General features: G+C 64.6%; 1 protein-coding gene across 17 annotated transcripts in view; it reads left to right on the top strand.

Annotated features, from left to right (window-relative positions):
• AGAP3 (ArfGAP with GTPase domain, ankyrin repeat and PH domain 3) overlaps window positions 1–23,642 on the top strand; it is a 56,479-nt gene that overhangs the window by 30,395 nt on the left and 2,442 nt on the right. For 6 of the 17 annotated variants that reach the window (XM_086394883.1, XM_086394884.1, XM_086394888.1 and 3 more), the window contains exons 4-13: window positions 186–271; window positions 433–574; window positions 999–1,133; window positions 1,262–1,389; window positions 2,901–3,059; window positions 6,504–6,596; window positions 10,876–10,980; window positions 17,177–17,345; window positions 20,430–20,549; window positions 21,923–22,060. In XM_086394883.1, the coding sequence (XP_086251009.1) occupies window positions 186–271; window positions 433–574; window positions 999–1,133; window positions 1,262–1,389; window positions 2,901–3,059; window positions 6,504–6,596; window positions 10,876–10,980; window positions 17,177–17,345; window positions 20,430–20,549; window positions 21,923–22,060 (1,275 nt within the window). Of the gene's footprint in view, window positions 1–185; window positions 272–432; window positions 575–998; window positions 1,134–1,261; window positions 1,390–2,900; window positions 3,060–5,312; window positions 6,316–6,503; window positions 6,597–10,875; window positions 10,981–17,176; window positions 17,346–20,023; window positions 20,159–20,429; window positions 20,550–21,922; window positions 22,061–23,642 lie in introns of those variants that run through there. The other 11 variants (XM_086394885.1, XM_086394890.1, XM_086394882.1 and 8 more) reach the window with 6 other exon arrangements.

Below are 23,642 nucleotides of genomic sequence, written 5' to 3'. Positions count from 1 at the left end.
CCCTGCGGCTGCTCTCTGCCCACCCGTCCCTGTCTCCCGCTGCCTGTGCAGGGGGCTGCAGCCCCGTGTCTCTCTCCATCCTCCCGTCTTCTAGCTGTGGGTCCCTTCTCTGTGTGGCTACCCCTCCAACCCCCGCCGTGGGCTCGCTCTTGCGGCTTGGGGCCTGACTGCGCACTCTGTCCTAGGGGGTCGGTTTAAGAAGGAGATTGTGGTGGATGGCCAGAGTTACCTGCTGCTGATCCGAGATGAAGGAGGCCCCCCCGAGCTCCAGGTAGCCCTGGCCCGTGGTGCCCCCTTTTTTTCGAGGTTCCCAGCTGGGACCCCGGCAAGATCGTGTGCAGGGCGGCAGGGGGTGGGGTGGGGGTGGCAAAGTTCACCTGTGCCCAGGTGAGGGTGGTAATTCTGCTCCGCCCCCCACCCCCCACCCCCCAGTTTGCCGCCTGGGTGGACGCAGTGGTGTTTGTGTTCAGCCTGGAGGATGAGATCAGCTTCCAGACGGTGTACAACTACTTCCTGCGCCTCTGCAGCTTCCGCAACACCAGCGAGGTGCCCATGGTGCTGGTGGGCACACAGGGTGAGCGGGCCTGCTCGCTGGGGCGGTGTGGCAGCTGTGGGTCCCCATGGGCCAGCGTGAGAAAGCCTGGCCCCCTACCCGCCTCTGCCCTCCTGGCGCTGATCCAACCCTTCCGGTGGGCCACCCCCACACCCCCACTGTGAGCAGGCACCTCCTCTCTGCCCCCACACAGCCCGCCAGCTGTGACCCTGCCGTCTGTGTGATGGCCGTGTCCCGCAGCACTCTTTGAGGTGGACACACAGGGGGCTGGCTCATTTCCACTCAGTGAGTCGGCGGCAGAGCTGGAACGAGGCCCAGACCCCCGTATTCTCGTGCTCTGTGGTGTCCACTACCTGGGCTCTTGGCCCACCCCACCCTCTGACCACACGGCCCAGCGTCAGCCGGCTGAGTCAGTCCCCGACCCCCCCCACTCCGTCTCCGACAGACGCCATCAGTGCCGCGAACCCGCGGGTCATCGACGACAGCAGGGCCCGCAAGCTGTCCACAGACTTGAAGCGGTGCACCTACTACGAGACGTGTGCCACCTACGGGCTCAACGTGGAGCGCGTCTTCCAGGACGGTAACTCGGCGGGTGCCAGGCGCTCCCCCGGAAGGGGGTCAGGCAGGCTCTGCGGAGGGGGGAGTCGGCTCTAAGTGGGGTTTCCCCCGCCTCCCCAGAGGGGTCATTGACTCTGCTGTCCCCTGCAGTGGCCCAGAAGGTAGTGGCCTTGCGGAAGAAGCAGCAGCTGGCCATCGGGCCCTGCAAGTCACTGCCCAACTCCCCCAGCCACTCGGCCGTGTCCGCCGCCTCCATCCCGGCCGTACACATCAACCAGGTGCGGCCAGCCTCCCACGCTCCCCGCACCACATGCCCATCCCACCCCACCGTGGCCCTGCCTCTCCATTCTGTCTGTCTGCCTGCCTGTCCCTGCGCGTCTGGTCTCCCCACTTGCAGATGGTTTGAAAGCACTGGCTCGGGTCCCCTCAGCCTGCACACCTGGCCTGGCCTGGCCCCCCACCTGTGCCCTGCAGTCCCTGCCCTCCCACTCCCAGCTCCCCTCGCTGCTCCACACGTCTCACCCTGCAGCTGCCGCCGCCTAAGCATTTGCTCTGGTCAGCTGGGGTTAGCGCGGGCTCAGTACCCACCTCCAGAGGAGTCCCTGGAGGCCCGCCCCCTCCTCACCTGCTGGCCCCTGCCCCTGTGTTTGCGTTTAGAAGAGCAGCACTTACCCGACAAGGGCTGATGGCCTTCATGCTGCGTGGGGTCCTTTGGGGGGGTGCCTGAGCTGGGTCCTGCCGTGTCCCTCCCAGATTACCCCCTGGACACCTGCCCGCCTGCGGGGCCTACTGCCTGGTCAGTTCTGGGCCCTTGACATTCAGCCCAGGGCTTCTGTAACTGTGTTCCCGGACTCAGTCTCCCGCGCTGCGGAAAGCCCTGGGCCAGTACAGGTGTGCATGCTGAGCGGTCAAGTCTATGCTGCTCCTTTAGTTCCACTGAGGGCTGTTGTCTTTGCAAAGCCCTCCCGGCCCCCAGCGTCCTGACGGCCTGGTGGGCTTTTCCAGGGATTCCCTCCCTTTACAGCTGTAAAAGATCTCAGGGCTCCCCTGTAAGAAAGGGAGAGCCGTACACAGGTCTTCTCCACCGTCTCTGAGCCACTTGGCCTTGTAGCAGACTCAGCTGTGCGCAGGGACCCTGTATCCTTCGCGGGGCGGCAGCTCCGGTGTTGGCCTCGGACCAGAGGAGGCTGCTGGGGCAGGGCGCGTCCTCTACTTAGTGACCATCCGGTGGGCCGTCAGGGGTGGCCTTGTCACGCTGCCCATGGCTCCCGGAGCCACCACCAGCGGACACCGCTGTGTGTGTATCCCGCCGTCCTCTGCTTCCTCCGGTCAGCAGCCTTAGTCGCCGTTCGCTCCCTGCCCAGCCCTCCTCCTCCCCGTATCTCACGCCCTGTCACACACAGCCTCACCCTCCCCCCCGCCCCACCCCATTGGCGCCCTGAGCCCCACCCAGCCTCCCGAAGCCTCCGTTCTTGCAGGCCTGGGGAGCTCATCCAGGGTGACCTGTCACCTGGTGTCACGCCCAGCTGTGAGCCAAGACTCCGCAGTCTTGTTCTCTCCCGGCCCCTGCCCTTGACTCCAGTCCTTTGCCTCTGATTCAGCTAGGGGCCCTAGGCAGGAGGTGGAGGGTGGGCAGCCCAGGGCGGTGACCATGGGGTCCCGCAGGCCTCCAGGCCTTTGCTGCCCGCCTCCTGGGTTAGCCTCTGTAGGAATGGGCGGCCCCTCTGCTCTGCCCTGCAAGCCCCAGGCCCCTTGGTGCAGCCGCCCTGAGAGCCCTCTCTGTTCTCAGGCCACGAATGGCGGCAGCAGCGCCTTCAGCGACTACTCGGCCTCAGTCCCCTCCACGCCCAGCATCAGCCAGCGGGAGCTGCGCGTGGAGACCATCGCTGCCTCCTCCACCCCCACACCCATCCGCAAGCAGTCCAAGCGGCGCTCCAACATCTTCACGGTACGTGCCCGCCCCTCCCGCCGCCGACCAGGCAGGGCCGAGCCCCCAGCCTCCAGGACGCTACACCTGCCCTCTCTGCATCCGCACAGACACGCACTGCTCCCGGAGGGAGCTCTGTGCAGGCGCCCCCCACCAGCACCCAGACTGTGACCCTCCGTGGGCTCCGTGCAGACGCCCGCCACCCCCCCAACCCCACATCAGCACCCAGACTGTGATCCTCCTCTGAGCCCGTGGGGCCGCCCCTCAGCACAGCCACACAGAGACCTTCCTCCCAGCCCAGCTGGAGGGCTCTTTGGACCCGTCTGCTCTCTTAACTCCGAGACACCCTGGATCCCGCCCTTGTGGACCAAGGCCCTGGGTGGTTGGCCCAAGGCCGCAGGAAACGGTAGATGGCAGAACCAGAGCAGGTCCAGGCCTCCCAGTCCGCCTGCACCCCACCCATCCCCGTTATTTCCATTCCACCGCGCTTCCCCACCCCCCCGCTGCTGCCATCGGCCCAACAAAAGGCCCAGACGTCTTTCCCCAGGCCCCTGTGTCTCCCGAGTCCTGCCTCGGTTTCCCACCCCACCAGCCGCCCACCACAGGCTCTGCTCTCAGCTCCTTCACGCAGACCCCCAGCCCAGGGTCCTGTGCGCCTCCTGCCACTAGGGCCCTGCCCGTCACCTCTCGGAGGCCCAAGCCTGTGTCTGGCCCGCAGACACACTGTCCAGCAGGGGGGGCTTGGCAGGACCCTCCTGGGAGTGGTGGGCCTGACGAGGCGGGCGTGCCGCCCCGGGCGGACCCGCATGGGGAGATCGCCCGGTCTCTCTGCGTCGCTCCTCATCCCGCTCTCCGAGCGTCGGGGCTTGGGTGTCGGTCGGTTGGTCCGGCCCCCGGCCAGGGTCAGGCCCCGGCCAGGCCCTCAGGAACCCAGCTCAGACAGAGCCAGTGCTCCCCAGGCCTTGTCCCTGCATCCTCGCTGTGCGCGCTTCTGCCTCGTCTGCCTGCCTGTCCCCTATGGCCCTGCCCTGCGCCCTCCATCCTGCTGCTGCCGCGCGTCACCCGCCACCCCCAGCCCCGACCCCGCCTGGACTCACAGCTTCTCATATGTTCACGCCTGCTGAGACACACAGCGCCCCGGCTGCCTGCTTGTGCGTGAACCGCTCTGCGGCCGCCGTGGGGCCCGTGGGCGCCTGGGTCTAAGTGACTGCCCTCTGTGCCCACGGTGCCCGCTCGCTGACGTCCTGCCCACCTGCTCCTCTCCCCCCGTGCCTCCCCTCCCGCCTTCCTCCACTGTTCGCCCAGCGCCTCCCCAGCGCCTCCTTGCGCCCCGCCGCCTGCTCCTCCGAGCTGCCTTCACGTGCCCCTCGCCGTGCCCGTCCTCCACGGCACAGCCGCCCCTCCAGGCCTCTTTCATTCTCTCCATCTTCACTGTGGCGACCTGATTTTTTTTGTTTTTTTCTCTCCATTGTTTCCATGGTGACCTCACTTGAGCCATTGTCCTTGAGGGAGCCTCCAGACGCGCCCATGTCTCTCGAGGTGCCTCTCGGGACCTCCCCTTCTCATCGTCACTGCTCGGGGTGGGAGGGTGGAGGGTGGAGGGTGGGGGGTCCCCCCCTCTTGCCATCCTCCGGCAGAGCTGTGCCTGCTCCTGTCCCACTCCCGTGACTTTCCTGCTGGACGTGCCGCTGACGTCCCCCTGGTCTCTCCCCCATGACTTAATGTCCTTGTTTTGACGCTCCTCACCCTGGTTCCCATCCTGGGTGGGGTGCACACCCCATGCCCCCTGCCCTCCTCTGGGCTCCCAGGGGTCCTCGGGTGGTTGTGGGGTGGGGGGCCTCTCTGCTGGCCAGCCTGGCTGGGACAGGCCGCATGTGAACCCCGCTCCCCACGACTGGCTCTTCCGTCTGGGAGTGCAAGGGGCAGAGGCCACAGTGCCCAGGAGAGGCCCCCGGAGGGCAGGCGCTGGTAGCAGAGACGTCCATGGGCAGTACCCCGGCTCTCCCTGCTGGTCTGGCCGCGGCCCCCATGGCCTGCTCCCTGGCAGCTTGGAGGAGCCGGGGGAGGGACGTGGGGCCTGGAGCGCAGAGCACCCCCCCTCCCCGCACCCCGAGATGGACCGCCGGCCTGCAGCCTCTCCTCCTCCTCCTTCTCCTCTTCAGCCGCCTCTCCTCCCCGGGCGCCCGGGTTCTCTGCCCTCGCCACCTGCTGACCCACTGTGTGCGCGGCTTGAGTATAACTTGCCAAAAATCTCTATTCTTTCGATATTTGCAGATATGTGCCACTGTTTCCAACTTTTCATCAACAAAAAGGCCTTTCCAACTCCTTCCAAATTAGAAGACCAGGTGGTGACACACAGCACCTCTGGACATTGTCCCCCGTGCGGGGCCGGGCCCTGGGACTGCTCTCAGATGAGAAGCGGCCGCCGTGCTCCCCACTCCAGAGACCCACAGGAACCTTTGTAACTAACCCCCACACCCCCAGGCAAGGCTAGGAACTGCTGGAGCGCCCCGCCAGCCCGCGCGGCCAGCCCGGCGGAACGCACGGCGCCAGGCTCTCGCCGCACGGAGAAGAAGGGAGCTCGTCCCCTGTCCCCGCCCGGCGCGCCGGCCACCGACGAGGCCCAGAGGCCGGGGCGTCCAGCGCCCGGCCGGCGGCCCAGCTGCTCCCGGGGGTGCTCCCCGCCCCTCCCCTCCTCTGCTCCTTCCTGCATGGACTTCTCTGCTGTTCCTGCTCTGCTGGACGCCGCCGCCGCCTCCTCCTCCTCCTCCTCCTCGCCGCGCTTGCCTTCCCCTCTCTTGGCCCCCCCCAACACACCCCGTTTCCTAGGATCCACATTGGGCCGGGCTCTGCCCCAGGAGCCCTGGCAGGGGCGCAGGGCCTCCTCTGGCCCGTCTCCTCTCTCTCTCCATCTACTGTGCCCCCTCGGGCCTCGTGGCCGCTGAGCTCGGCACGCCGTGCCGCCGCGTGTGGTGTGTCTGTGCCCGTGGCCGGGCCGCGGCCGGCTCTCATTTCTGGACTTTGCTCTCCCCCCTACCCGGTGGTCGTGCCCCGTGCTGCTCCCGGCCAGCCTGCAGCCTCCACCGTCCACCTTTCCTCTCCGGGCCCCTTCCCTTCTCTTAGGCCCCAGCCTCCCCCTGGTTCCCCATGGGCTGCGCGCTCCTCACGCCCTCGGTATCTCGTGTCCTCGCTCTTCTGTAAGGGGCGGGCCCGGCCCAGTGATGACCTGTGCTGCTCTGTATGGTGCCGTGTGTAAGAATAAACACCCGTTGGAATACTCGTGGTCTCCATTCCTTCCCAGTCCCGCCGTGCCCACCCAGCCTGGCCCTGCCTGGCTGCTAGGGCCTGTCCAGGGGGAGGGAGGGATTTGGGGAGGATGGGGTGCTAGCTGGGGATTCCAGGCGGGCAGCTGAACCCCCACAGACCCCGGGGCCCCTCTGACACGCCCCTTCTCTTCTCTTCCAGTCTCGAAAGGGTGCCGACATGGACCGGGAGAAGAAGGCCGCCGAGTGCAAGGTGGACAGCATCGGGAGCGGCCGGGCCATCCCCATCAAACAGGTCAGCGCTCCCTTCCCCCCCAGGGCTGGAGAGAAGCGGAGAGGAGGCCCCGGCAATGCTGGAGGATGGCTCTGGAAGACAGGAGAGGCCAGTGCCCCAGGCCCCTGCCAGGCCTGAGCTGTTAACACCCCTGGCAAGGTTGGCCGGAGCGCTCACTGGGCCTGGCCTTGCCTGTTCACCCTCATCACCACCTGGGGGCAGCAGAGAGCCACCCGCCACCCTCAGCGGCTCTGCATTGGTGGTGGTGATTCTGGAGGTGCCCGACCCTGCAGCAGGACTTGGTCTCCCCCACCTCTCTCTCCTCCTCCCTCCCCCAAAAGGGAGGGAATTCACAAAAGAGCACCCTGAGGAGTATGGATTGAGGGGGCGTACCAAGGGCTGGTCCTACCCTGGGTTCACTGGCCGAGTCTTACCCAGTGAGCCTCTTCTGTGTTTGAAAAGAGGAAACTTAGTCCTGATATAGTCTCTGGAGTTACTGCCCAGTAGGGCCAGGGCGCCCAGACCGCCTGTCCTGGGTGTCTTTGCTAGAAAAAGGCATTGAGTGATCAAAAGGGGTCTCTGGTGATGGAAGGCAGAGTTGCTTGCTGGTGTGCTGTACAGGGCTGTAGAACCACTGCCGGATGCAGTGGAGAGAGGAGGTGTCAGGTGAAAGCCTGCTGGCCCACGTGCCCCCCGGGATGGCCAGCAGCCTGGTGGTTAGCCTGCTGTGTCCCCAGGATGCTGCACTTGGCACAGACACATCTTCTCGGGACCTGGTGTTTAGAGATGCCCCGTGTCTACGGGAGCCGTGATGTCCGCGTTTGAGTGGAGTAGACTTGTGTGGCCAGAGGACCTGAGGCCAGCCTGGCCAGGGTCCTGTGATCAGGTCTGGCCGTCCAGGCTGGGGCTTCTGCGACCAGAATTGTGTTAGGGATGGGGGTTTCTGACCCCACAGTGAAGGGCCATGGCAAATGGAGAACCCTGAAAGTGTCTCAGGGCCCAGAGGACACAGTGGGGAGCACTGGGTATGCTTCAGTCCTCCAGAAGTGTCACCAAGGGATGCTCCCCAGGGACCCTCCTGGTGGGCGGGCAGCTGGCTGTCTCCTCCCTGTTTCGCTGTATGCGCAGAACTGGCCCAGAAACCTGTTGATGGCATGTCTCTGTGGCTGTGCCAACTCAGGCCTCCTCGAAGGGCCTCTTGCCAAGCCAGGCAATGGGGACCTGCTCCAGGCAGGGGACCGTCACTCCCTGCTTTGTGGCATGTGCTTTCTGAGTATACACACAGGCACAGGCAAACGTTCAACAAACGCAACGCTTCCCCCACCCAGCCACCCTTCCTTGCTTTGAGATCAGTCTAGCCCCCAAAGCACCCCGCTTCCTGGCTGGGGTCTGCCCTAATTTATCTGCTCCCTGAATCCCACACAGGGAGGGGAAAGAGGGTCTGTGCAGTGGGGGATGAAGCCCCGTGAACTTGCACCTGAGGCTCCAGTCCCTCTGGAGGGGTCAGTGAGGTCACTTGAGGATTCCAGGCCCCCTCTAAACTCAGGGATCCTCAGAAGGAGGGGCCTGGCCAGGAGGTTGAGCTGCCGTACCTGTCTACAGGCACCAGGGATCACACAGTGGGGGGCGGTTTGGGGATGTGCCTACTGTCGGGATGGGGTGCCACCGCACCCTCTCCTCTAGCCTGGGCCGGTGGCCATTCCTTGGGCCCCTCACCGCCGCCCCGGCCCCCAGCCCTCCTGTCCCGCGCTTCTCCCGGTTCCTCGCTCCCCCTCCCCCTGCTCCTGCTGGGAGTGGAGATTGCATTTCAGTTGCCATTTGCATTCCCAATCAATCCGGACTCCGCAATTAAGCCGGCTGGCGGAGCCGGGCGGGAGGCGGCGGGGAACGGGTCCTCTGGGGGCTGTCGCCCCCGCGCACTGCTCACATTCCGCCCCAGATTGCTTCCTGCGCCGCCGTGCGCAGCCGGCCTGCCCGGGGAGGGGAGCCGGCGCCCCTGGGGCGCGGGGAGGGCCGGGCCGGGCCGAGCGGGCAGCCCCTGGCAGGTGAGCGGCGGGGCCAGGCGGAGCGCGTGGGCGCGGGCCAAGCCCCCCTTGCAACCGCGATCGCGCCGCCCCCCCCCCCCCCCCCCCCCCGGCCCAGGCGCTCCTCCCACGCCCCCGGGCTAACGCGCGCCGGAGCCTCATTCCCACGGTCCGGAGAGGGGCCGGTGGAGGAGGGGAGAGACTTCGGGCAGAACAGGTCTGCCCTCCTCCGCTGCCTCCGGCATCCTGACTCCTGATCTCCTGCTGAGGGGGTGGGCGGGGGGTGCTCCGTAGGTGAGTCTGCGTGTCTGAGAACTGCGCGTCTGAGACGGAGGCTCAGGCAGTTTCCGGGACTTGGGGATGTAAAGAGCTCGTGGGTGGCAGAAGGCGAGGTGGGGGGGTGGTGGCGTGAGCCTGGGGGGACCAGGAGGGCACCCGGTGAAGGTGAAGGGACCGAGAAGGGAGCTCTGGGCGTGAAGGGGTTTGGGACAGAGGCCCTGGTGGAATCTCCCGCGGAGGCTCAGGGAGCAGGTGGGAAGGGAGGCGGGGGATGGGGCGCCCCCACCCCCACCCCCACCCCGTGTCCGGTCCGCAGCAGCAAGAGGAGCCTGGGCTGCCTTCTCCAGAGGCCGGGCCCCCAGTTCTCAGGGCCCAGGGTCCACAGTCAGCAGAGAGGTAGCGGCTGAGCTGTGTCCACTTTCCTGGCCTGTGAGGGGATGGGTGCCACGCCCCCGAGGCCCGTCACCAGGGCTCCTTCAGGGACCACCAGACCGGAGCCCGCTGCCTTCCGAAATGTTCCAGGCACCCTACTGTCTAGGGAAGGTCTCGGTTCATGCCCCTAGTCTTCAGAAGCTGCTCCTGAGAAAAGGGGACCAGGTCTCCACAGTGTCCTTAGATGGCTCCACCTCCTCCAGCTGGAGGATGAGGGAGGAAGGGGTTAAAACACCTGTTGAAAAGCGGGACTGGCCTCCACCTCTGGCCCCTGATGTGGGAATCCCAGGCCACCTGCTCGCTAACCTGGCCCACCTGCTTGCTAACCTGGCCGTTCCAGGGCTGAGCCTCCTAGTAAGAGGCCTGAGCAGGGGAGGGCATCCTGGAATTGGGGTTTACCCCCACTCTATCACACTGAGTCTCCTGACCCCCATTTCCAGCCTGCCTGAGGGCAGGGCGCCCCCCTCCTGAAGGAGAGGCCAGCACAGCAGCCCTAAGCTCCTCCTTTGTGACCCCCTTGCGGGGCGGGGTGGGTACACTGGGGGACACTGAGTGCTGCCCCATCCCACCCCCAGCCGGGCCATCCCGCTGTGGGGCTCTCCCCCAGGAGTGGTGTGTAGGAATCTCTGGGGAGCACTGCCTCTTCTCAGCACCCCAGGTTTGGGGAGGGGGCCCACAGGGGTGATGCTGGTCCAGGGCAACCTGCTGCTGGGCGTGTCCGTGTCCTGTCCCGACCCCGGCTCCATCCTTAGCCCGTCCCCTGTGCTGGCCGCTGTTTCAGGAGCCAGCAGTGGGCGCAGGACCACCAGGGGTCCTCGTTAGGGGAGGGCAGCAGAGACTGTCCGGGCTGTGGGCAGTCTTCCTTGGTGGGGTCCTCCAACAGCCGCAGAGTCTCTGCTGGCTTTTCCCCACTGTCCAACAGCCGCAGGGTCTCTGCTGGCTTTTCCCCACCGTCCACCAGGGGTTCTCACACTGTGCTGCGGTGCGGGGGTGGGGCGGGGGGGATGTTGATGAACAACACTCCCAAATCCCGGCCCTCGTGGGACCCTTGTCTATCCTGGGGCTCATCCAAGCGCCACACCCAGCATCCTCTCAGCTCCCATGGGAGATTTGGTTGCCGATCTGGATGGCTGGAACTCCCCATTCCCTGCTTTGGGGAGACTAGGGTATTCTGGGGACATTCAGGTGCTTGTCTGCCCTCTTCTGGGGCTACCACAGGGGTTAGGAGGCCAGGGCCCCCTGAGGTCTCTGTGTTCCACCCCACCCCTGGAGATCCTGGGAGGCCGTCTAGACCCCCGCCTCCCATTGCGGATGTAGGCCCACAACCTGGGGTAGGGGGTGCCCCCGCCACGGGACAGTGGTCCACGGTAGCTGGAGGGGGCCCTGAGTCCCGTGGACGGGTTGGTTCGGGTGGCCCTCCCCGGTTCAGCTCCCGTCCCGCATGGTGTCTCCGTGCCCACACGCACAGTGACCTGGGAGGAGGGGGGTGGAGGCCCACGGGGCCTGCGGGCGCTGAGACCCTCCCCACGCCTGGCTTCCATCTCTGATGCGGCCTCTGTCCCCAGGGCATTCTGCTCAAGCGGAGCGGCAAGTCCCTGAACAAGGAGTGGAAGAAGAAGTATGTGACCCTGTGTGACAACGGGCTGCTGACCTACCACCCCAGCCTGCACGTGAGTCAGGGGGCTCACTGCACCTGGGGCGGGCTGGGCGTGGGGGGCCAGGCGGGCGTGGAGCGGCTGTACTCCAGGGCTGGAGGGAAGCGTGCCTGAACTCAGAAAGTCCTGCCCTTGGGAAAGGGCCCTCACTGTGGGGGCTCGAGGGCCACATGGACCCTAAGGCCCGGTGCCTGGAAGCTCTGAGTCTTGGCCGGGCCCTTTGGAGTAAACCCATCCCCCAGGCGGTCGCCCTCAGAGCTGCACTGGCGTGCAAGTCAGGTTCTCCCTCCTCCGCTGGAGCTGTTTTAAGAGCTGGATAGGGCCTGTTTACATGGAGTTGCTCACATTTTGGGGGGATGGGGAGGGGAAGATGGTGTTGCCAACGCGTGCCACATGTGTGGGTGCCCCTGGGCTCCCAGGACAGTGGGGCGCAAGAGGGCAGTTAAGCCAGGGCCACTGGGGGGAGCCTGGGGCCGGGACAGACCCCCTTGGCACGAGGCGCATGGGGGCACCGGGCCTGGGCAGAGGGGTCTGCAGGGGGTGGGGCGTGGTGACTAGGGGGGGACCACCGTGGCGGCTCCCACACTCTCCCCCCCTCCCCTCGCTGCGTGGCTCCAGCGCACAGCTGTCACCGGAATCCATCTCTGTCACCACCCCACTGCGGGCCTAATGAGTTCTCCCACGAAGCCCCTCGAGCACAGCACGCGGGCCGGCCCCACCGCTGGCCCGGAGGCCCCCGGGCCAGCCTCGGAGGGGCCCTTGCCCACCCCTGAGTCGGCATGGGGGTTGTAGGGGGCCCGGCCGAAAGGAACTGGGGTCCACGCTTTGGCCGTAGCCCAGTCCCCCTGAGGGCAGCGCCCAGGACCCCGAGGAAGCCCACAGGCCTGGGGTGGGCCCTTCCAGTCAACCCGGCCCTTCCCCTCAGCTTGGGGGCCTCTCACTCCACAGGTGGGAGCTGGGGCTTGGATACCGGCTCGGGGGGCTGGTTAGATGAGGGGCCTCGGCCTGGCGACCTCGGGGGCTTCCACACAGAGGCTCCTGGGCACCATCCTTGCCCCCACTCTAGCCTTCTCCTCCCCAAGTCCTGCCGAGTCCAGAGGTGACAAGGCTCCCCACAGAGCCCTGATGAGGGGCGCGGTGTCCTAGGAAGCAGGGACGCCCCCTCCCCGCATCCCCACCCCCCGACCAGGAAGAGGACCGCAGTGTCCCCAGGGAGAGGGGCTGGGCCTCCTGGGCCCAGCGCCCACAGCTCCTGCCCTGGCACTTCCCAGCTGCGGGGCCGGGAGCCCGTCTGTGGCCTCATTCCCCACCTGTGAGACCCGCCTGCCTTCTCCTCTCTGCTGCGTCCTCACTGCCCCCGGCCTCCTGCTGCCCTGGCTGGGCACTTATGCCCCTTGGGTGGCCCCGTGCCCCGGAAGGAGGAGGCGAGGGCTGGGAGGGGGGGTGTCTGGGGACAGGGAGGACAGGGCCTGGTGCAGAGGGGAAGGGAGAGACCCTGTGGGGTGGCTGTTTTCACACGCGACTTCCCTGGTGGCTCAGCTGGTAAAGAACCCGCCTGCAGGGCGGGAGACCCCGGTTCAGTTCCTAGGTTGGGATGATCCCCTGGAGAAGGGATGGGCTACCCACTCCAGCATTGTCGAGCTTCCTTTGTGGCTCAGCTGGTAAAGAATCCGCCTGCAATGTAGGAGACCTGGGTTCGATCCCTGGGTTGGGAAGATCCCCTGGAGAAGGGAAAGGCTATCCACTCCAGTATTCTGGCCTGGAGAACTCCAAGGACTGTATAGTCTAGGGGGTCGCAAAGGGTCGGACACGATTGAGCGACTTTCACTTCACTAACAACCCAGAGAGCGGAGGCTCGGTGGGCTTTGTCGACTCCTCGGTCACCCAGCCGGTGGCTCACCAGTGAGCTGGCCCCCTGTGACTTGGACTGTAAGAATCACCCAGAGTTTCCTGCACAATGCAGGAGCGCCTCCCCTCCAGGCTACCTGTGGATCCCTGGAGAGGTACCATCAGGGCAAGTGAGGCCGACTGGGTGGCCGCCATGCCTGGGAACCGTGTGTGGTCAGTGTGCCGGGCCGGGGTGTGGTGACGCTGGCTCCAGGCTGTCCCTGCTTGGGAGGTGAATCTAAGAGGCTGCCGGCTCTGCGGGTGGGGAGAAGAGGCTGAGCGTGGCCTTCCCGTCAGTCAGCCCTTTAGTCGCTGTACTCTGCTTCTGGGCTCCGAGTGCACGTCCTTCCCCAACCCACGCCGGATGCCCTGGGCACCTGGCCCGCCGTGCAGATGGCAGCTTCCCTGCCCGGTCCACGCTTCTCTTCTTGTCCGGGAGACCCAAACCAGGTTCAAAACCGTGGTAACAGTGAGAGCACCAGTGAGGCCAAGCCCAGGGTCTCTGTGCACGCCCCCCGGGGTCCGAGGTCCCTTCTGACAGAGGCTGTCTCTCCGTCTGCTTTTCATCTCTTGGTGTCCCTCCCTGGTGGCCGCCGAGCTCCTGTTGTTGGCTTCCCTGCCTCTACCCCCCTTGACCATGTTTTCCAACCTGAGCAAACTTTCCAACCTGAGCAAACTTCCCAGCTGCAGGCAATGAGCAGGGACCTGCGCTCCCTGGGAGCCATCTGCTCCCCTTGGAGGCACCGTCCTGTTAGGAAGCCGGTGGAGGAAGGCCCTCCAGGAACTCCAGAGGGCACACACTCCCCCTACCAGGAGACTCGAGGGCAGGGGTGCTGGGGACTCGCCTACCGGTCAGCAGGCCGGTCGGACTGGTGGGACCCGAGGGGTGTGCGGAGGAAGGGCTGGTGGGCAAGTCTTGAGCTTCACGCCCGGTCCTTGCCGGGGCCCAGGAGAGCCCGCCACAGCCTCCCCCATTTTGCAGCCAGCGGAGCCATTCACACAATCACCTTCTGTTAATTCTATCTGCAACATCAATTAAATTGTTTGTAGAAACTAATTGAATGTGGCTTAATCACACATCTTAATAGCTTTCCACGCTCTGAACTCGTTGTTAATTCCAGTAATAAAACGAGATGAGAACGCTGGCTGGGTAATTAGCGAGGAGGCTGGGGAAGAAATTGCTGTTTGATGGTGGGTAATAAAGGCAGCCGTGGTGACCGCTCTCCCGAGCCGCCGCGGAGCTCCCCCGTTCTGCTGACGGAGGGAAACGCTCCCGACGACACCCTGTCCGCCGCCACCTCTCCGGCTCACCCGTCGCAGTCTCCTCGGGGGGCCCGAAACTGGTCCCCCACCACCCCTCCAGCTGGCTGGGTGCTGGCCTGTTGGGTGGTCCGTGCTGCTTTCCCCCTTCCGTTGGTGTCTGACTCTTTGGTCCCGAACGGAGTCTCTCCGAGCGGCTCTGGTTTCTTGGCCTGGGGTCAGCTTCCCCCCGCCTCCACCCTGACCCGTATCCCAGCTTGGGCAGCCCAGGGCTGTCTCAGAGCCTGGAAACTGTTGCAGCTGCTGTGACCTCCTTGCGAACTAGAGCAGCCCGAGCCCCGCCCCCGGGAAAGGGACGGCAGCTGTGTCTTCGGCCCTGCCAGCTGTTGACAGTCGTCTCGAGCTGAGATGTGACTGTGTGTGGGGACCCGGGATGGGATGCGTGCGGAGCCGATCGGAGGGCCGTGGGGGCCTGGAGTGCGGGGGCCGCTAGGATGGTGGGGTGCACCCTGGGTGCTAGGCAAGGCCAGAGGGCCCAGCAGTGACTGGAATGGGGGTGGGCGGAGTTGACTGGGGAAGGGACCAGGGCACAGGGAGGGGCTCGGGCTGGGGACAGACCCCTGGCAGCACTCAGCAGAGCATGGGTGGGAGGTTGGGGCAGAAGGGCCCTCCTGTGGTGGAGCCTGCCCTCGTCCACATCTCAGCAATGCTGTTCTGTGCTTCTGAGACACAAACCAAGCACCCTGGGAGCAGAGTATGCCCAAGGCTAGGCACCCAGCCCCGTCCCTCACCAGGAGGCCACGGACGCAGGGCAGAGCTGCAGGGCAGGGCGCTTCTCCTCTCTGGCTGGCAGGGCCCCTGTTGGCCTTCTGAAGAGCTTCCCAGGTGGCTCAGCAGTAAAGTATCCATGTGCAATGCAGTACGTAGGTTCGATCCCTGGGTCAGGAAGATCCCCTGGAGGAGGGCATGGCAACCCACTCCAGTATTCCTGCCTGAAGAATCCCTTGGACAGAGGAGCCTGGCGGGCTGCAGTCCATGGGGACGCAAAAGAGCTGGACACAACTGAAGTGAGTTAGCATGCACAGGCCCAGCCAGGCCTCTGGGAGTTGGCCTGCATGTTGGCATCGGGGTGCCCCGTCCTTCCCGTGGTCCTCCCGCTGGCCCCAGTGATTCCTGCAGGGAACTCCAGCCTGCCGGGGGCAGGAGCAGGGCTGGTGCTGGGCTCTCTGCTCCCTCAATCTCACTCCTTTTCTTCTTTGGAGAAGCCCGCGTTCTCTTGGCTCCTTGGCGCCAGGTGACCCCTTTCTCCTCAAGGTCATCTCGGTCGTTCACAGGGTGAGGGTAGGCCCTGAGCCCCTGGTCAGCCCGCCTTGGCCAGCACTCCCCGTCGGCTCTTTTAAGCAGAGGACATCCTCCCTTTTCCCTGAAGCTGCAAGATGGCAAGGCAGGAGAATGCCTGGGGACAGGAAGTGGTGTCCTTGTGGGTGGAGTGAGAGGGCTGGGACCTGGAGGCTGAGCCCAGTGCTCAGGGAAGCGCCCTGGATGCAAAATGTACCAGAGGCACTCCCGACTACGGAGGAGAGGAGCCCGTCCGAGTCCAGCCGGTGAAATTCCCTCCAGAGTTAAGCTGGTGCCACTGGCCCAGCTTCTGCCCCCTGAGGAAGGACCGCCCAGGAACTCGCCAGGGCCATGGACGAGGGATTAGCACCCGAGAAGATCAGAGCAGTAGGGAGACCAGGCTGGGCTGGGCAAGGTTTTAGGCAGAGGGAGGGCAGAGGGAAGCCAGAGGGAGGGCAGGGCTCCACTCTGCATCCCCCATCCTACCTCCCACCCTGCCAGGTGCCACCCCCCACCCAGGGCGAGGTGAAGACAGCAGGTATGATGGGGTCAGCACCCAGCCGCTCCCGCTCTTGGGGTCCCTACCCGCCTTGTCCACGTCCAGCCCTCCAGGTGCTGACATGAAGGCAGGGCTGGTTCGCTCCGGGGCTAAAGAGGAGGTTCCTTGGGGACCTGAAGAGGCTGGGCTTAAGTCTGGCCCTGTCACCTGCTGATTGTGACCTTGGGCAGGTCATCTGTTGTAAGAATAACCTGTTTTTCCATCTGTAAAGCGGGCACAGTAACGCCGTCCTCCTGGGTTGTCGGGACACTCACGTGAGGCAGTGCGTGAAATAGAAACGTAATGTCAGCTGTCGCGCGGGGGACCCCAGCGCGTGGCTGGGCAGCTGACGTGTAACATTAGCGCTGGTTACTGTTCCTGCCGCTGGGATGTCCACTGGTATCTGGAACCTTGCCCTTGGCTCACTGTTCCTCAGGACGGTAGAAAGAATCGAAGGCTTCCCTTTAACTATTCGACAAATATTTATCATCAGGCACCAGGGCTTCCCTGGTGGCTCAGACAGTAAAGAATCCGCCTGCAATGCAGGAGACCCGAGTTTGATCCCTGGGTTGGGAAGATCCCCTGGAGAAGGGAATGGCTACCCACTCCAGTATTCTTGCCAGGAGAATCCCATTGACAGAGGAGCCTGGCGGGGAACAGCCCACGGGGTCGTAAAGAGTCGGACAGGACTGAACAGCTTATACACATTCTAAGGACTGGGCGCTGCTCTAGGCTGTAAAAGTTCTCGAGGCCCCAAGTGGTGGTGGGAGCGTCTGCAAACAGGGCTGGGGTCCTTGGTGACCAGCCACCCGTGGCCCGGGGCAGCCCCATCATCCACGTCCCCAGGGACCTGTCGGTCCCTCTCCTCGGCCATCCGGCCTCTCTCCGAGTCCTGTCTCTGGTCAATACTTGGCCTCCTTTGCGTTACCTCCCGAGCTGTCTTCCATAAAGAAGCCCGGGAGTCACTCCTGGCCCCAGGCCCTCTGTGGCCCCTGCCCTGCTCCCGGCGGAGCCCCCAGAGCCACACGCGGGCAGACCTGGAGAGGGGGTGCTGGGGGGTGCTCCACAAACGTGGGCAGTGTGGGGAGAGACCCGGGAGTCGGGAGGGTCGGGATGGGGTTTGCTGCGGAAGAGTGACCTGTCCTAACGAGTCTCCCCCCCAACCCCGTCTTGTCCACGTGGCCCCAGGACTACATGCAGAACGTCCACGGCAAGGAGATCGACCTGCTGCGGACCACCGTCAAGGTGCCCGGGAAGCGCCTGCCGCGAGCCACGCCGGCCACAGCCCCTGGCACCAGCCCCCGGGCCAACGGGCTGGCCTTGGAGCGGAGTAGCACGCAGCTGGGCGGGGGCACAGGTGAGGGGCTGCTGAGGTGGGGGCGTGGGGCGCACTGTGACGGGAGGGGGCCTGGGAAGGTAGGTGTCGGGGGGCTGCGCCCAGCCTGGGTCCTCAGGGCTCCGGGCAGGCTCGCGCCAAATGTCAGGCTTCAGGATCAGCCCCACTAACTCGTTGGCCAAAATGCGGTCTTCGTGGGGTCAGTAGGGGAGGTGGCCAGCGGACAGCCCGGTGGATCAAAGCAGGGACGGGTAGCCTCATGCCAACAGGTGGCATCAGCGTCTGGAGCGGGGCAGGCAATGGGGGCGCAGGAACTGGGGCCACATCTCAGCCACGCTTGCCGAGCGAGCTGCCTGGGGCGAACCCAGTAACCGTCCTCAGTTCTGCAGTGCGGGGTGGGGTCTTTGTTCAGAGGTGTGGACGCCGCCCCGTCCAGCAGTCAAGAGAGAAAGACGGTGCTTGTTTGAGGCAAGGGTCCCCACCCTGCCAGGGTGCCACCCTGTCTGAAGGCGCTGAGGGGTCAGGGACGCTGGCACCGCTGATCGAGGGGGTGCCGGGTGTGCTAGCCCTGACGTCGAGATTGTGTTCCCATGTTACGGATGGAAAAACAAAGATTCAGAGCGGTTAAGTAACTTGTCTGTAAAATCCTCCAGAGGGGCTTCCTTGGAGGCTCAGTAGTAAAGAGCCTGCCTGCAACGCAGGAGATGCGGGTTCAGTCCGTGGGTCGGGAAGATCCCCTGGAGAAGGAAATGGCCACCCACTCCGGCATTCTTGCTTGGAAAATCCCATGGACAGAGGAGCCTGGGGGGCTGCCATCCATGAGGGTCGCAAAGAGTCAGACACGACTTAATGACTGAGCAGGCAGCAGTATTCTTACCTGGAGAATCCCATGGGCAGAGGAGCCTGGTGGCTTACAATTCATGGGGTTGCAAAGAGTCAGACACGACTCAGCAACTGAGCACCCAAAATCCCACTGAAGTAGTAGAGGGGGATTTGAACCTATGCGTGCCTGACTGGGGCAGCTCTGTGCTTCCACTCAGCCTCCCCGAGCTCAGAACGAGGCCCTTGAAATAGGCAGAGAGTGCGCTAGTGGACGGGTGAAGAGGGGGACGCTAAGGACAGGAAAACAGGAAAGATGGGTAGGGTGCTCGGAGCTGCCGGCGGGGGTGCGCTTGGGGGCGAGGGGGCGGGTTCGCTGGCCCAGGGACAGCGAAGGCAGCCCGGGGTAGGGCCGGCCTAGGGCTTCTCAGGTGGCACCAGAGGGCAGAGGACACGGAAGTGGATGGAAGGGGAGCCCTGCTTGCAGGCAGGCAGCAGGGGGCCGCTGGCTGCTTCCTTGGAGCAGGGACACCCGGGACCCTGTGTCCTGCCACGTCCCCCGAAGGCCCCCAACCTGGGGAGCAGAAGTGGTGCGTGCAGCAGGGGTGCGGCCCACTCCCCCACGTACCCAGCCGCGCCCACCGACGGCTCCCCAGTGTCCCCGGAGCACGTGGCCGGGCCGCCCCCCGGGGCCACGTCCCCCCAGCGCACCGCCAGCGACCTCGCGCACACTCACAACGCGTCTCCGCTCACCGGGCGATGTTAACATCTCATTATCTTTGTTACTGTAATTACATTATCCGCTGCTTTATGCAGAATTATCCTCCGAGGACTAATTGATGGCTCCATGTTTAATTCATTAATCATTAGCATCAAATTCGACAATTACAGTGCACACTGATTGTGGGATTGCAGGCGTAATGAGGGGAGAATTAACAAAGAAAAGGGAAGGCGCCCGCCCTCCCTCGGGGTTTTGGCTTGGGGGGCTTGGGGGGAGGAGGTTTGGGCCTTGTGGTGTCTTTGGGTGGGGTTGGGGTCGGGGGGAGTGAGACCTGGAACCTCAGGGGAGATGTGAGGGAGTGGTGGGAAGTCGGCCCTGAGGCTGCTGCTCCCCTGGAAGGTTTCCTGACCAGGCTTGGGGGGGTGGGGGAGAGGCCACCCCAAGAAAATCTGAGTTGGCAGGGACCTGTTAGGTGGAGCAGGAGGGGGCAGGATTCCGGAGAGCGGGGCCTCGGTGTGTGGCCGCAAGGGGCTGGCCCACACGGGTGTTAATCAGCACTTGCTGTGTGTCTGCTCCTGCCGTGGGTGTCAGGAAACACAGAACTCACCCCATCCTGCAGCGTCCTGCGGGCCCCAGAGCATCAGTGTGACACGGCCAGCCTATTCCTTTCCCTTCTAGGCGCTTCCACTCGGGGCTGCCTGGCTTCTTGCAGACACTTGCCCCTTGTGCTCGTGGGGCTGGTCGGGGGGCCCCCTCCATCAGGCTCGTTCAACCCCAGGGGTCTCTGCCTGTCACGAGCACCCAGCACCCGGCCACTGCCCCCTACCCCGCTGTCTGTGCAGACCCCTGGGCGTGGCCGCTGGTCCTTAGACCTGCCTGCCAGCCGTGGCCTCCTGGCCTCCGGCCCTGCAGGATCTCAGGTCAGTGGCCTGAGGCAAGAGGTCTGCGATCGCCTCCGGGGCTGTCCATGGTGACTGATGAGCCAGGGAGGGCCCTGCCACTGCCCCTGACACTCCTGGAGCTGCCGCCCCATTCCCCTGGCTCCGCCGTCCTTCCCCCTGATGGGAAACGAAAGATTAATTTTCTGCAGCCCAACAGGATAATTACTAATACTAATTAGACATAATTACTTGAATTTGATACACTTATTTCTCGTCAGAATGGCAGCAGAGCTGAGGCACAGCCCACGGCGTGTGTGGCCTGGAGTGCGGACTTGAAGGCCTGACCAGGAGGGTCGGCTCGGGCTGTGACAGGGAGTCAGCCCCACTGTCCCCCCCACAACTTCTGGCTCTGCTCACAGGGTGGGGTGGAGTGGGGGAACATGATGTGTGCAGGGAGCGAGGTGAGTGTGAGGTCTCAGGCTGGCCGAGTCCCCCACCCTGGTTCTCTGGCAAGCCTGGCACGGTACTTGGTGAACCCAGGAGCACCTCGTTTTTTTGCCAGTGTCCCGCGGGCATTTCTCAAGCTCTGTCCCTGGGTAGCTGTGCTTTCAGGACAGCCTGTGGGCCACCCTTCTCCCGGGGTCCCTCCCCATCTGACCCTTCCCCCCACCCCCCCACCCCCAGGTACCCCCCACCCGGCCGGCAGCCCAGCCTGGGCCGGTCCACGCCCGGAGGGGCTGCACCAGCGCGCCTGCTCTGTGTCCAGCGCCGACCCGTGGACTGAGGCCGCTGCCCTGCCCCCAGGTATGCAGGACCCGGTGAGGCCAGGAGGGAAGCGAGGTTCCCCCCCACCACCCCAGAACAGCCCTCCAGGGCTCAGCGGAGGTGGGGGGTCAAGTGTGCCTGGGAAACAGGGAGTTGGGGCGGCCACGCCCAGGGCCCTCGCCAGCGGCCGGTGCAGGAGACCCTCCCTGCCTCTGCAGCCCCCCACCCACCCTCTGCCGGCCCCAGGCAGCACTGGTGGCGCTGGCATCACCATCAGCCCCCCGTGCAGCCAGCTCATCAGCCTCGCTGCGGGGGGGATGGGGAGGGAAGCCGGGGGTGAGGGGGCGGGTGCTGGGGGCTTTGAAGGCAGGAAGGGGGCCCTGCAGACGAGATCAGGGAGTGGTCCAGACGGAGTTTCTCCCCACACTGCCCCTGCGATAGGCCGAGGCCCATCCCGGACTTCCCAGGTGGTCGGGAACCTCCCTTCCCACGTCCCTTGCTCTCTTTACCGGAGATCGTTGTCTGGACCTTGCTCACAGGGCTCTTCCCCTTACCTCTCCCCTGCCTCTTCAGCCGGCACCTCACTCTCACCTGCGTCCTGACCCTCAGCCCTGATCTGTCAGTCAGTGCAGCTCAGCGAGGGTGTAGACGGGAGGAGACCCCCCACCCCACCCCGGGGCCGGTGCACCTGCTGCCCCCCCTGTCCCCCGCTCCAGGCAGCGGAGCATCAGCTCCTCCCAGAGACCCTTCGCAGGTCCCCACTAAGCCCCCTGCCCCAGATCGGACAGTGGGAGGGGCTGGCCGCCCACAGCCCAGGGTCTGCCCCCACGTCCCGCGCCCAGCCCAGGCCAGCCCGGGGATGGGGGGTGGAGGCCTGGCCAGGGCAGGTCACAGTCCGGGGCATGCGGCCTCCATGGGCCACTCTGTTGAGTCTGGAAGGAGGCAGGCAGGCAGGGAGGGAGGGCGCTGCGTGTCTGCCTCTAATGAAGTTTGACATTTAGTGGTGAGCGCCGGGCGGGGTGCGGGAGACGGGAGCTTGATTAGCGCGCTCTAATTGACAGTAATTAGGCAGCTCCCTGATTGTCTCTAATTCTGCTATTAATTGTGAGGAGCTGGGAGTGTGATTGAGGATAAATTTGGTGCGGAGCTGCTGGGGTTTCAGCTCCCCGCGAGCGAGTTCCCAGCCACCTTCCGCCCCTCTGGGCTGCAGAGGCTGGCTTCCCCTGCCTTCCCCCTGCTCTGCCTGAGTTTCCCACTCTCTCCTCCTCCAGGCCTGGGGCTCCGGAGTGAGGTGGGATGGGGTTGGGGGGAGAGGGCGGGAGGGGCTGCTCCCCCCAGGTGGGTGCCCCAGCTGCAGGTCAGGGTGCTGCCCCCTCCCCGCTTCCCACACGTCTCCCCCTCTCCCTCACCAGCCAGTGGCCCCGCTGAGGTGCTCAGCTCCAGCCCCAAGCTGGAGCCCCCCCCATCTCCCCACTCCAACCGGAAGAAGCACCGGAGGAAAAAGAGCACCGGGACCCCCCGACCAGACGGCCCCAGCAGTGCTGCTGAAGGTTAGGGGGAACCCCCGAGGGAAACCGGGGCACAGGAGGTGGGCAGGGGGACTTGGGGATCGTCCTCCTTGAAACATCATGCCCTCATACCCTCTTGTCTGTATTCGGTTAAGCATTTTCTGATAATAATTTCCCATAAGAGCAGCTCCATAACTTCTGGTCATTTGGACCTGGTGTCTTAGAAAAAAAATCTCCTTCTTTGGCCTAACTTAACCCCTTTCCTTGTGAAAACATGGGCTTCCTTCGTTTACTCTCTTAGAAGGTAAAAGACGGCAGGCTGCCAGTCCCATACCTCTTCCTGGGTAATGCGGGCAGGACCTGTGTTCCCTGCGTCTCTTGTAGCGCCCGTCGAGTTTTTAAGCATCCGCGTGTCGGGCTGAGTCTCTCCTTAGTTGTCTCTGGGCAGAGAAACCCCTGCTCCTTAGATATTTTCCATAGGTTCTTCCTCCTAATTCCTTATTCATCACAGTGCTGCTTGTCTGGTTTTCCTCATGTCCTCTTCAAACTGTGTCTCTTCTCAGTGGCTGGAGTCCCTTTGGAAGTTAACTTAGGTGGATGCACAGTTGCTGGGCTCTGCTCCCATGGGCAGGGGCAGGGCTGTGGGGAGACCATCACTAAGGGAAACAGTGGCTTCTGCAGAGCCAGCATGTGATACAGGGGTGTGCTTGGTGCTCATGGCCCGGGGGCCCATCTGGACCAGGGAACTGTGTCCCCACGGATGATCAGGGCTGTGGGGTTCAGAGACGGTGGGGAGCGAGGTGAGGTAGAATGATGGAGCCTGGGGAAGGAAAGGTTCCAGCTTTTGCCATGAAGATGGTTCTATTCGGGGCTTCCCGAAGCGGGAACCTGGCCCCGAGGACTTCCTGGGTGGAGGGGGGGTCAGTGTCACAGGGGCCATGAGAGGCTGCCCTGCAGAGCCTGTGGCCTCATCTCTGCAGCCCCTACAACACACATCTGCTGGTCGGGAGCTGTGTGCCCCCTGGGGAGGGGTGGCGAGCGGGGGTGAGCATCAGGAGTGAGGCTCATGGGGATGGTCTGCTGGGGGCGCAGAGCCTGAAGCAGCGCCCGCCCCCACACTGCTGGGGTGTCACAGTTCAGCCCCCAGGGCTTGTGACCGCACACGTCTGCGGGTCCATGTCTGCTCATACATCCCAGGTGGTCTGTGGAGGAAACGGAGGCTGCTCCCCACCCCGCCCTCCCTGCCTGCCTGTGCCAGGGGAGGGGGGAGGGGCCTGGCTCCCAGGAGCCCCACGCTGACGCCATCAGGAATATTGGGTTTAATGAGCTGCAAAATGAGGCGGCTGCAGCTGACATGTACGGATGGTGCCCACACCCGCCTCCAACACCCCCACACACACACACCCCCATCCCCCGGCATTGCCTCCCAGCACCCCGGCGCATCTTCTCCAGACACTGGGCTCCGCTTTCTCTGGGAAGCACCCCTCTGACTTCCAGACCCGTTCCTGGCCGCACCGGGGCTGCCAACAAACCTTGCGTCCCCACCTTTTCCACCCAGGCTCCACAGTGGCCAGGTTGGCGGGTTGCTCTCTGCGCCCCAGCTACCACCCCCCCACACACCCCC

Source organism: Bos grunniens, chromosome 4 (assembly GCF_055505025.1).
Source record: "Bos grunniens cultivar Pamir isolate PY7600 chromosome 4, Bosgru_T2T1.0, whole genome shotgun sequence".
In the NCBI taxonomy this organism is placed as follows: Eukaryota; Metazoa; Chordata; class Mammalia; order Artiodactyla; family Bovidae; genus Bos; species Bos grunniens.
The sequence above is the reverse complement of the archived record's forward strand: the minus strand, read 5'-3'. Positions and strand labels throughout refer to the sequence as shown.